Raw genomic sequence first — 12,909 nt, forward strand, 5'->3', positions numbered from 1 at the left:
TTTGGACGTGACACCACATTTTATCTCTGTTCACTCCATTTGCAGAACCAAAAAACCTACAGCAGTCAGTTCACAGATCCTAATTCTCCTCTGTTCTGCATACATTAACAACAGAAATCTCCAAATTATGCACTTCTGAAGTTTGTCTTCACCTTGGAGCTTTTTCGACACTCAATCTACTTAAGAAAACTGTTGTTTCTCACACTAAAATCATAAATTACAACGGACACACATATGCACACTGCACACGTAAGTGTTAAATGAAGTTCTGGCCTTTTTCTGGTGTCATGTTTGATCAAATCAGAATAATATCATTGTGATATCAGAATTATATCTCTAACAGTATGTCTATTTGTACTCATATTAGCCTTAAAAATACTCATATTTTCTATGCTATCAGCAAAAACCGCACACCAAAACCAATACTCTCATTTACACACACACCCTTCCCCAAACCTGTTAAGATTACAGAAAACCTCTATCTGGGGTCAGTCTCATTTTATCTAATACAGATAATCTGCATTCAAGCTAGCTGTCCAGACTCCCTTTATCATCAAATGGCGAGAAAGCGGCATGCACAGGGTCCAATTCACCTCATCCTAAGGCAGACGAGTCTAAAATAGGCCAAGGTGAATGAACCAGTAAGTGTTATGCATGTCCGCTGGCTAAAGGGAGTAAAAATGAAACACCTCAATGACACGTAGATATGTACATAGCAGATATCTAAGGTTAGATCAGTTAAATAACACCCTAGTATCTGTATTGAACTAAGGATGCTGAGATGTAAATCAGAGCCAAATAAAACCCACTGAAAGATGGCTGGTTTTCTGATTCTAGAAGTGAGTGTGGAGTTTCAAGCAGGCCCAGAACTTCAGCTCATGACTGCGTTCACTGTAAAAGGACCACAGGAATCCTAACTTTCCTACTGGACTTAGTTTAAATGGTGGAAATGGGTTTCTGTCCAATTTCTTCCCACCCTTTTGGAGTAGTCTGTCTTGAACTAATTGCTTATTTGCTATTGTCTGCATCAATGGCCCATGTTAGAAACTTCTGTTATGGGGTCTTCAGTGTAATTATTCTAATGGCAAATTATAAAGTGAAGCAAATATTTAGGAGAATGACCCAATTCACCCAAAGAAATACCAAACTCACACAAAGAGGATTGAGACTGAAAGCATTTGACCCCATTTAAAGCATTTTTCATTTGTATTTATATCCTCACTTAAGCTAGGATAAAAGTACAGCCTTCGAGTATGGACATTCATATACTCATATCATGCATACAGTTTTGCAATTTTATGTCCAGACGCTAGTAAGATATTTTTGGTTCCAAGTTTTTTGTCACATGTCTAGTCAGTTCTTTATATCTGAAAGACCAAGACATCTCTATCATTTAAAAACTTATTCAGTTTCAAAGACAACAATGCATTTAACTGCTACAAAATGATTTTTATATATATACACATTTGAAAGGAGTTCTTCATGGCATTAGTTCTTTTTATAAATCTTTTAATATTTTAAATGGCAAAGACCACAGCTACTGGGCAGTGGCATTTCCATATCTTAGTCTCCCTCTTGCTTGAACTTTGCAGAACTCTCTTCTCTCTCAAATGTACTTAATTTTAAATTAGACTCTTTGTTATGATAATAAAAGTGTCCCAAAGAATGCATTCTTTATGAAAAGAAAATAAATTTCTAAATATTGTTCTATCTGAACAGAATGAAAAAAGAGACTATTTGTCAGTTCCATCTGTTGGTTACATGTTTTCATCACTCTGGACATAATTTTTATTTCCTAGAGTAATCCATCACAGTGACATTTTATCCTAGCGTGAAACACGAAAGCTTTAATGAAACCATCCCATGGTTTTCAGCACATTGCACGCTTACTAAAACTAAAGGCCTTGCTGGACATCCTTATGTCTCCTTATGTGCAAGGGTTCAATCTCAAGGACAAATTTGACACAAATACAACTATTTACAGGAGGACATTTTGATGGTCAAGTGGTTTATTGAATAAAATCACCTTACAAATTTTTCTATAACTCCATGATTGATCAAACTGAGAACTTAAGATCTCTTTCTTTCCTCTTTCTTTGAGGTTTTACTGCACTGAGAGCTTAACAAAAAGTCAAACTAAAATTTATCAGTTTCTGAAGTATGCTTGTTTCCCCTTAGCTAGAAAAGTTATGTGGGGCTATTTTTCTGCATTGTAAAACAGAGACAACTACTTTTTAACTTTGGAAAGTTCTACCAACAGGTTTAATTTCAATTGAGCCTATAAGAACAAACTGCAGAAAAATAATTTCAGAAACAATTTTTCAAAGTATACAAGAGCAAATTCATATGCTGCTGAGATGAAGCACAATAAAGCATCATTGAGATAATCTATAGTTAAAATGATGGTGTATGACTTATGATTAAGCTTCATTACCTGCAGAGCAAGGGGCTTCCATCTCATATTTTTCAGTAAAGCTGGTGCTGAGGTAAGCATGCTCTGAGGTCGCTTTTTCAAAGTTAAGATAACACCACTCGGATCCTCTCGTAGTGCATTCACCAAATTTTTCAACTGCCACCCCACCTGGTAACCAGTAAAATCATTACAATAAAATTGAGGTACAGTATTCAATATGTCATGTTCCCTTTTTAAATAATATTAGTAAAATAACATAATAGGAGTGTATATATATATATATCTTAAAGGAGATTAACTCTAGAAATGTAAAAAATAAATTACTGCATAAAATTCACGTCAACTAACATAATTATTATAATGCATTAAGATGGATATGCATCATTTCAGGTTTTAGAATTAATAAACTACTGTTACTTTACTGTAAATGCACAAAGTGTTTTCAAAATTAGCTATGGTACATAGACTTTAGAGACTAGGAAGTTAAAAAGCCCTGGCTACCATATCGACAGTTCAATTAAAAAGTGAGCATTCTGTACTCCACAGTATTTAAAGTCCTCTAACCACATGTAGTCATACTACTTCTACTCCTAGAAGCTTATGCAAGCACAAACCAGCTCAGGAAAATCTACTCTTCATACCGCTATAAAAGTAAAATCACGATCACAAGGCCTTTTTTTAAAATAGTACTTCTTTCATGATGATTTCAGAAATAAATACAGTAAATTAATGACAGAGGTGTCATTACTACTTGAGTATTATCCCAAAGTAAAATTTTCCTAATTGAATTAAAGCATTTTGAAATATTCTAAAATTAAGAACTTTACTAACATGGAAAGCAACAAGTCTTTATTTATAAATGCAAGATAATATTTTCTGAATGATTTAGATTGCATTTTTGAAAAAAACCAACTTTAAATATTAAAACATACAACTCACGACAATGGTTTTCCAGCTAAATAATGCCTATCTTGAAACTCTAAGATATTCAAACCCTGAATTTCAAGTTTGGCACCCAGAATGGCAATACACAGAATCATACATCCCTTGAAAATCTTGGCCTCTACATTTATAAAGTGATTATTTCTGTAAACTTGACAGCTTTTCCACCTTTTTTTCCACCTTTTTTTCTCTCTCTCCCCCTAAACAAACAAGTAATTTTTTCTGATGTTTAAAGAATCAGTTACAAATATTTTCCTGCTTTCCTTCAAGAACAACGTTAAGAAAATTACCCAACTGAGAAGTAAAAATCTTACTGCAAAAAACCTCTAGAACTTTAAAGTTATAAGGTAACATCATTGTAAAACGGTTACTTTATACCATGTCAATATGTTTGAAAAAAATCAAACAGGCAATGTGAACAAAAATAATGCAGATGTTCTTTATCATCAGTATAGTGCAATATGACACAAACGTGTATTTGTTACCAGTGCTTAAGCAAGGTAATCATACATAGGTTGTTGCTACTTATTTTTTACCTTATTCTCTATTATACCAAAACTCACTTTGCTTAATAGCACTTATTTTAAGAGCTGATACTCCCATATGGGTGTGTCATTTAAGCCAACACCAATGTTTACCAACAACCCTGAAACACAGACATGCTTCAAACCTCACCACTCTTCCTCAGCTACTGTGAACCTACCTTTCCTGCTTTCACCACAGCAAAGTTCATTATATCCAGGGTGCACTCCTACAGTAGTATTATTGTATACAAAGAAACAGGGTGTTGACAACATGTATCTTTAATTAATATTTTCCAGTTTCCACAGAAGACTTCCAAGCATGCTGGAATAATTCTTTTCAGTCCAATATATTAGGCATATGACTACTATACTTTGAATAAAAGTGAAACTTAATTGACTTCAGCTCAATTTCCACATCCCTATGAAGTCTCCATTCTGTTCCAACAGTATTCAAACCAAGTAAGCCTCTGTAAGTCGAAGCTTTGTGTCTTAATATTACAATTTTATAAAAAAATACCTTGCTATTTACAACATGCTTTTCTACTTAAAAGAGACTTCTACCACTGCTTACAAACACTATATTCCCCACAGTCCCATAATGTCACCATGGGCATATGCAAGGTTTCATTTCCTACCCCAAAAGAAGGAATTAAAGGCCTACAGTTCAGGTAAGATATGTCTCTTCTGTTGGGTTTGTGTGGCAAGGTTCTGCCAGCAGGGGCTACAGGGACGGCTTCTAGAAGCTTCCCCCATATCTGATGTAGCTAATGCCAGCCAGCTTCAAGATGGACCCACCACTGGCGAAGGCCGAGCCCATCAGCGATGGTGGAAATGCATCTATCCTAACATATTTAAGAAGGGGAAAAAAATCTGTATAATACATCTACAGCAGAAATGAGGAATGACAGTATGTGAGAGCAACAACTCTGCAGACACCAAGGTCAGTGAAGAAGGATGATGGAGTAGATGTCCACGTGCAGCACATGAAGGACCTCATGCTGGAGCAGGTGGATGCCTGAAGGAAGCTGTGACCCTGTGGGAAGCCTGCGCTGGAGCAGGTTCGCCAGCAGGACTTGTGGCCCTGCACGGGACCCACGCTGGAACAGTCTGTTCCTAAAGGACTGCACCCCATGGAAGGGATCCACACGGGAGCAGTTCACGAAGAAACTGCAGCCTGTGGGAAGGACTCACATTGCAGAAGTTTGTGGAGAACTGTCTCCTGTGAAAGGAACCACACACTGGAGCAGGGGAAGAGTGTGAGGAGGAAGGAGTGGCAGAAACAATGTGTGATGAACTGACTGCAGCCCCCGTTCTCTGCCCATCTGTACCACTAGCGGGGAGGACGTAGAGAAAATCGGGAGTGAAGCTGAGCCCAGGAAGAAGGGAGGGGTGGAGAAAGGTGTTTGAAGATTCGTTTTTATTTTCTCATTACCCTACTCTGATTTGAATGATAATAAACTAATTTCCCTAAATGAGTCTGTTTTGCCCGTGACGTAATTGCTGAGTGATCTCCCTGTCCTCATTTGAACCTATGTGCTTTTTGTAACATTTTCTCTCCCCTGCCCGGTTGAAGAGGGGAGTGATAGAGCAGCTTTGGTGGGACCTGGTATCCAACCAGGGTCAAACCATCACATTCTGTACATATGCTCCTGTACACTGTAATTCCCTAATGAAGACAGATTTCTGGAGAGGAATCCTGCTGAATAAAGCAGCAGAGGGAGCCTTGAGGAGCTGTGTGGCCCCAGTTACAGAATCAGGATGTAAAATGTTTTGCCATTTAAGTTGGTAGGATGTGGCATACAAAAGCTGTGCTTTAAAATTGTCTGTTTCTCACTGAAATAGCCAAAAATATAAATAAAAATATTTTTTTGTTATGCTACCATTTTAAAAATTATTTTAAATGCACTTTCATACTTTGCAGAGACAAATTGTATTGCTGTATCATGTATCTCAAATCTGCCTTACATTGCAATAAACGGGAGATTATCTACTCTCTTTATGAGACTTAGGGGGATTAAAGAAAAAAATTACTTCAAAGCACTAAATCTGATGTATTTAATTTAGAAGCTCATGAATATAAACAATTTAGCTTAATTTTTCACAGGAAAATTCTGAGTTTCTTATAAATTTCAAATGAAGTTCATTCTCTGCTTTTACTTAGTTCCCTGACAGGAGTTTTCTGGCTGGTTCAGACAGTCCTTGGTTGCTTCTCGTCTTTTGAACAGAAACAACTAAATTAGCCTAAGAGGAACAAGTCACATAAAAGGCTGTCAACAATAAATTGAAGGAAATTGATGTCCATGTAGGAGGCATGCTTTTCAGTTCCCACAGTTTAGATCTCATCAAATTTCATATGGATGCAGACTAAACAGAAGCAATCTTATTTGATGAGGTCAGGTTGAAAGAGGAAAAGGCAATGAATATATTGGGAACTGAAATCTGTTTTCCAGAAATCCACTTCAGTGATATGTAATCTACACTGTCTTTTAAGTGTAATTTGAATGTATTCTGTCTAATGTCTCCTTGGGATCTTCCCCTTTCTCATTACCACCACAGTTACCAATTCTCAGCTTCTAATCATCAAGTTTTTAGGCAAAGCTTTCAAAGTCTTTACCTGCCCACGTACTGCAAAAACAGACCGTAATAAGGAAGTTTCATTACTGGTTTGAAAATTCAATAGGTAAGTAAAAGGACTATATTAGCAGACAACTTTACGTATGTTAAAAACCCCCAAGCAATTAATTTTTAAAACAGTGCATGATCCTGAGCAGGTACCCATCTTTAAGGGCCAAGCAAGTTACTGTTGCTTGCTTTAAAATAAATTTACATTGTTAAACCAAGTGCTATCAACAAACGGTAGTCAGGAAAGGTGTCTTTAGCTGTAGCCTAAGACCAGAGCTGGGTTTCGCTGCACAGTGCCCGAATCACTCCCAGCTGCCAGTGCAGCTCATGGTTGAGCGCAGGGAGGGCTGAGGGCAGCTGAGGGCAGCCTGGGGGTTTGGCACATGCACTGGCACAATGCAGTTGGTCCCTTGGTAATACTGGGAGCCCTGGGGAAGGGGAAAGCATGCCTGCTACGTGGGTGCAGGCCTGGGTGCCCGACAGAGCTCAGGGCACCTTGTAGAAAGGTGGAACTTGGAGCAGGACAGGCTACAGGATTATCTGATAAGGAAAGAGGAGGACTATGGGCTCAAGGAGCAGCAAGGGAAGGTGAACATGGCATGCAAAGATAGGGGAACTAGGGGAAGAGGAGAGGAGAGCCAGGGAACACCACAGGGGTGTTCCTGAGGAGTCATGCTGAGCTGCTTCTGCCAAGGAAATTAGAGCACTTTAGAGTCTACTGCCAAAGTAAAGGAGGGATAAACAGGGTAGCCCATGTCCACGCCACCTAAAGACCAATACTCCAAGACCAGATGTACAGCACTGCTGTGGGATGATGTGAGAAGGGACATCGCCCTCCCAAAGGCAAGGCCAGGAGAAATGAGCCTGCAAACAGGGTGCTTGCAACACCAGCATCAGGCCACCAAATTTCTCATCTATCCTGCCACCACCTGCCCAGAGGTTGTGGCCAGGCTGCATCATTAGAGTGCTCCAGAGACACTCAGGACCATTCAGGTTGCTTCAGCAGGGCAAGACGACAGCCCTGGGCAACTGCACCCAGCTCTGACACATCCTCCGCATCTCCCCTGCCTCTTCCCATTGCCTCCCACCGGCTTCTCCATCACGTGGAATATCCCAGCACCAATTACTCCAAATAGCAGAAAGCTTTAGCACAGGATGCTGTTAAAGGTCTGCTCCCCCAGTCACCATGGGGGAAAAGAAGATGCCCCTGGGCAAGATGAAGCATATTTTAAAAGACCCCAATGTTTCTCTGGCTTGCAACAAGCACATCTGGATGACAATATTAAAATAGCCTGAAAAGGAACTTTTATTTTGAATTCCTATTCTAAATTATCAAGAACTCTAACACTTTCAACTACTAAAAAGTTGCTCTTAAACAACCTTTTCCTGCAGATGAATCTATTGCCTCCTTTCTGACAAGCTTGGAAAATTGGTAGTAATCTTTCTTTTTTCTAAAAGTAAGCACGACCATCCACTGAATCTTTTTTTTTATGCAGCCACATCCATGACAGATTTCCCAAACTCCTGTGCTCATTCATTATTTCTGTGAGTACTGATGTATGTTATGAGCCAGAGAGCAGCTCTGCAAAATACTAACATGCAATCAGCTCAAATACAATTGGATGGACCTAAACCAAGTATTTTTAGGATGCTTCAGAATGTAGTACTAAATAACCTACAGTCTAAAAAATTTAGCACATATATCCCAAAGAAACCATGGAACACCTGCATCATTTAAAAGTTGTGTGCAAATCTAATACACACTGAAACTACATCAACTAGAGGGTGGAATTACAGTCAAATGATAAATAGAACAGAGTCCATATTTTTACAGGTGTATTCCTGTTCAAAGGGTCACCAGAGTCCCATGAAAGTTAATGACATCTTTCTGCTTCCATGAAAAGAAAACTGCTTTTTGTCCCTAGTTACAGTAATTCTTTCCTAACTTGCAGATTTGTAAAAGGGAAAAGTAGTAATATCTTTACACTTTTGAAGGAAAAGTACTATGTGCCTGCTAAATATATCCTGCAAAGCCATGTGCTATTTTCTAGCTGAGCAAATATGCAAAATCCATTCTGGTGTTTAATTTTTAAAATGGGGACATAATCAAAATTCTTTTTCTTTCAGTGTTGCCTGTTTTAAGTGGCATGCAGCCAGACCTCTTTGACTTATCAGCCATTTCAAGCTTCAAACTTTTACTTATTTTTCAGCTAAAAAAAAAAAGATTTCTAGGAGGGAAGTACATTCACCTTAAGAAATGAGTTTTTAAGAACTTCCATATCTATCACTTATCTTGCATTTTATAAATAAAATCTAGTGCATAAGAAAAAAACCCAACAACATTGCACTTCGAATCACTATCTATCAAACCTAGCACATTAAGCAAGTCAGAATTGGACAAAAAACTATCTGGCGTCATGCTGTTAAATTAAAAGATTGATTTCCATGAACACTGGTCAGAAATAAGGATGTTCAGCTGGCAGCCCTATGAAACAAACATGTTAGCAGCAAGCATCTTTTTCCCTTCCCCAAGCTGCAGATGTGTGAAAAGGATAAAAAATAATGGAAGGCCATAGGTCTTCCGCGTCCAGAAAACACTGGATGAGGAAACCACAGAAGGATGTTTACAACATGGACTACCATGGAGATGAAAGCTGTATCTGTATGTAGTAAGAGAAGTAGTGTCAGGAGAGTAACAGATGCCTTTCAGGGATTTATCCAGCTTCTTAAGCTAGTACGATTATGAACGTCCCGGCTTACATAACAGTTTTCTCCCAAAGAGGAGAGGCTCATAATATTCTGATTGCATATGCTGCAATTCTAATTCAAGAGTATCTTGGCTGTATTATTTAAATACATGCAATTTTAATCCAATGTGAAAGTCAGTTCTGTGCATCCTTAGAATGCCACTGATCACACCATGCTGTACTGTTAACCAAAGTCGCAACAATACACTTTGTATGTAAAGTACATCGAGGAAAATCACATTTTTTACATGAGAAAATCCTGATGTTTCACTAAAACTTTTGCTTAGAACCATGGAACTATCAAGTAAGTAATCTTTATATTAAGTTTTGGCTATGGAAACTCAAGCTCACAATAAAGAGACTTTCCCACAAATAAACTAAGTTAGGACCCAAATTGAGAGCCTAATACAGAAGTTACTGCCTCTCATTAAGCCGCTCTAATCACTTTTCCCCATCAGAAAACCTATCTGATCCAGACTGTAACTTCTGACTGATTTTATTACCTTGCCCCTTTCAGGTATTTGCACAGCTCAGTTCTACCGTAATTAACAAACTTCACAAATATAAGTAAAGTGACTACAGAGCACTTCAGTAATCAAGTCAAGCATCTGTTTTATCCAAGGGGAACTGAAATTTGAATTATCCAGGGACATAGAATCAGTTCTGTATTGAAGTACGGACTCTGTTTAATAATAATGCTTACCTTTCACTTATCACTGATACAATCAACCTTCAGTTCAGAGCTACCTCACTGTTTTGCTTTTGAGTCATTGCTAGCAACATCCTAGAACAAATAAACAAGTATTTTTATTGGGAACAGCAAAGACTCCAACTTTATGGGTTTAATTAGATTCTATCTTACAGATGTAAGGTCTGTGACTAGGTACGTTCTTTGAGGAAAAAGGGTCTCATTTCCTTATTTCAGGGTATAGCTCTAAAAAAATGGGGTTGATTTCAGTTTGCTCAGTTTTGGTGTACTTCTGAAATTTGAAGCATCCTCCCTCCCTTGGGTACCTGCTCTTCCCCAAAGTGACTGGCCGCCTCCAGCATGATGACTGCAAGGTATATGGCCGCCTCCAGCACAATGTCTGTAAGGTTTATCTCTCTTCAACCAGGAGTACAACTCAACCAGAAGAGACAGGTACTAGCAATTCGGAGGATTTTCATGCAGCTGTTCATCCACTTGGGGAACGTGGAACCCAGCATTATTTAGCCTCACAGGGAGTAAACTCAGTCTTTCAATCCCTAGAGGGGTGTCTCAAGGACCAAGATGTGCATAATTTCAGGTTAAAGGCCTTCCCTGATGGCTAAGCACTGTGCTGATGGGAAAACACTAGTATGAAGCCCAGTCATACAACAGGCAAGAAACCATCAGGTCCCTGCATTGGGAGCAGGGAAACAAGGGTTCTGGTCCCAATTCCCAGTGACCACTTTTTTGTGTAATATAAACACAATTCAAACTACACACTTCCCCTGCAGGGAACAGGGTGTGAAAGCCGCACTCCGATGAGCAGGCCCTACCTCTTCTTCAGCAAGGGCACAGACACTAGACTATTATGAACGAAGGTGCTGCCTACCAGACTCCTCACTCGGGTTCATTTCCAGGAGCTTCCAGGGAACATATGGGGAGCCCGGGTGCCTACCTCCTTTTCAGCAGGGCTTCTGGTGAGGGACAGGCCTCCACTGCCCGAGAAGAGACATTTCAGCATCCCTGGTTGGCCACAGGTGAGTGCTAAAGAAACTTCAGTGCTGATAAATGTTTAAGTAGGTGCAGAGAGCTGGTGGTATAATCTCAGGCACGATTTAGGCAGACTGGATCACACATCAGCTCCTCACAGATGAAGCTGCAGTATGGATGTGGGTGGCCTCATCCTTCCTCAGAGGAAAGGAACAGCCAAGTTCTCTGTATTTCACACGGCATAAGGAACATACTCCTCAGGAGTGACCCTGCAGTGTTAACCCAACACAGCCACATTCGCCTTACAATAACTCATTTGTGCTGCTGTGTTTTCCATCTCACAATGGGAATTTGAGGTGCATGTGTGTGCATTGCATGTTCTTGTACTTAAATTCTCAGAATGGTGCATACATACATATATAAATACTTTTGTTTCAGATTAAATTGACATTATCACAACTTAATATTTTAGAAGGATTCCAGTGAGTCAATGATTCCAACAGTCTTTGACAAACACCCCCCCTTCAATGTATAAACTACCTGAGATCCCCAGCTGCCCTGCAGCTAAATAGTGCTGCTGTCCTTGAATCAGATGTTTCTTGAGACTGAACTGATATAGTGAAAATAAACTTAAATGTGTACAAAGAAATTGCAAAAAAACCCCTTAAATGTCACTAATAACCAAGCAAACTGGAAAAAAACCCCACCCAAAAACCAACACTAAAAAGCCTTTAACTGAGCTGAAAACTTATGTGGCATTGCTTAGCTACAGGAAGGACAGGGATAGGGAGTTAAAAGAAACTGTCATAATAAAGCACTAATTATTTAGCTGTGAGAGATCTTTTCTTTTTTTTTGTTTCATTCTACTGCTATTAATATCATCAGCCATAGACTATGTACAGTGTTCAAGCCACTGAGATGTTCTAATGCAGTACTGAGGGGTTTTTAATAAAAAAAATTACATTTTTAGAGTACATATACTCAAATCAGGCATTGAATTTTGCTGCTTTAATTTTTCCTCCCTTATGACATAGAATTAACTTGCTTTTCTTACTGTTTTTATCTACTTTTACAACTATCACTTCCTCACAATTACGTCCTAACTTCATCAGATTAAGATAATGACGTATGCAACAGAAGTTCAGGCTGGAATGTGAAGATCAGCTGTGTAATTTACACAGCCGTCACCTGCACAAAGCACAGAGGAAATCTAACTTATATGTGGTCTAGGCTGTGCATAACTGTAGTATCAACCAATTAATATGCACAACCTTAAATACATCTTTCCTCACCTTTCCTCTCCCTCTCTGCAGTATACTTCAATTTTCAGCAATCTAATTTAAAAGACTATTAGCAGCGTAATACCTGCCTTCCTTTCCAAATACACATACCTGAACTTACACTAACAGTAAGCCTTTTAACTTATTGTTATGAGACTTAAAGAGCAATGTCATCTGTATTCTGTTCTATAGGCATCAACATCGTTAACAATAGAAAACTTCAGTTCTACTTATTATCTGCTACATGGTCATAAAACATATGCTCTAATCATATATTTAATACATCAGAGATTATGAAATTTTGAAAGCATTATTTTAACTGCAGAATTTACAGTATTCTCACTATTGAGAACATAGTGTTAACATTGCAACTTAAATCGCCTGCAAATACAAATTGACCAAGATTAGTAGTCAGTAGCAACTACTATGAGAGCAGGAAAATTACTTTTAACAGGAATATATACAAAAGATTTTGGTAGCATACTGTCTTCCAGTATTTCTGTTGGAAATATTAATACCATTGACAGCACCTCTAAAAGGACTTTCTTTTTTTCTATAGAAACACTACCATATGGGGAAAAAACCCCCAAAACATAAAACAACTGTACAAAATAAATAAATTAAAATGCATCATTTCCCAGTATGTTCTGTGCAGAAAGACAAATTTAACAATTAAATCACAAGATATATTCCACAGAATACT

The 12,909-nt window shown here is 38.5% G+C and overlaps 1 protein-coding gene across 9 annotated transcripts in view; it reads right to left on the reverse strand.

Annotated features, from left to right (window-relative positions):
* Positions 1 to 12,909, reverse strand: part of CNKSR2 (connector enhancer of kinase suppressor of Ras 2) — a gene marked incomplete at its 3' end in the record, with an annotated part of 219,235 nt that overhangs the window by 97,397 nt on the left and 108,929 nt on the right. For 5 of the 9 annotated variants that reach the window (XM_080377565.1, XM_080377567.1, XM_080377564.1 and 2 more), the window contains one exon: positions 2,435 to 2,581. The exons of the other annotated variants lie outside the window; for them this stretch is intronic. In XM_080377565.1, coding sequence (XP_080233691.1) covers positions 2,435 to 2,581 — 147 coding nt within the window. The remainder of the gene's footprint in view (positions 1 to 2,434; positions 2,582 to 12,909) is intronic. 9 annotated transcript variants of the gene reach the window in all.

The sequence above is a fragment of the Falco punctatus genome (assembly GCF_963210335.1).
Source record: "Falco punctatus genome assembly, chromosome: 2".
In the NCBI taxonomy this organism is placed as follows: Eukaryota; Metazoa; Chordata; class Aves; order Falconiformes; family Falconidae; genus Falco; species Falco punctatus.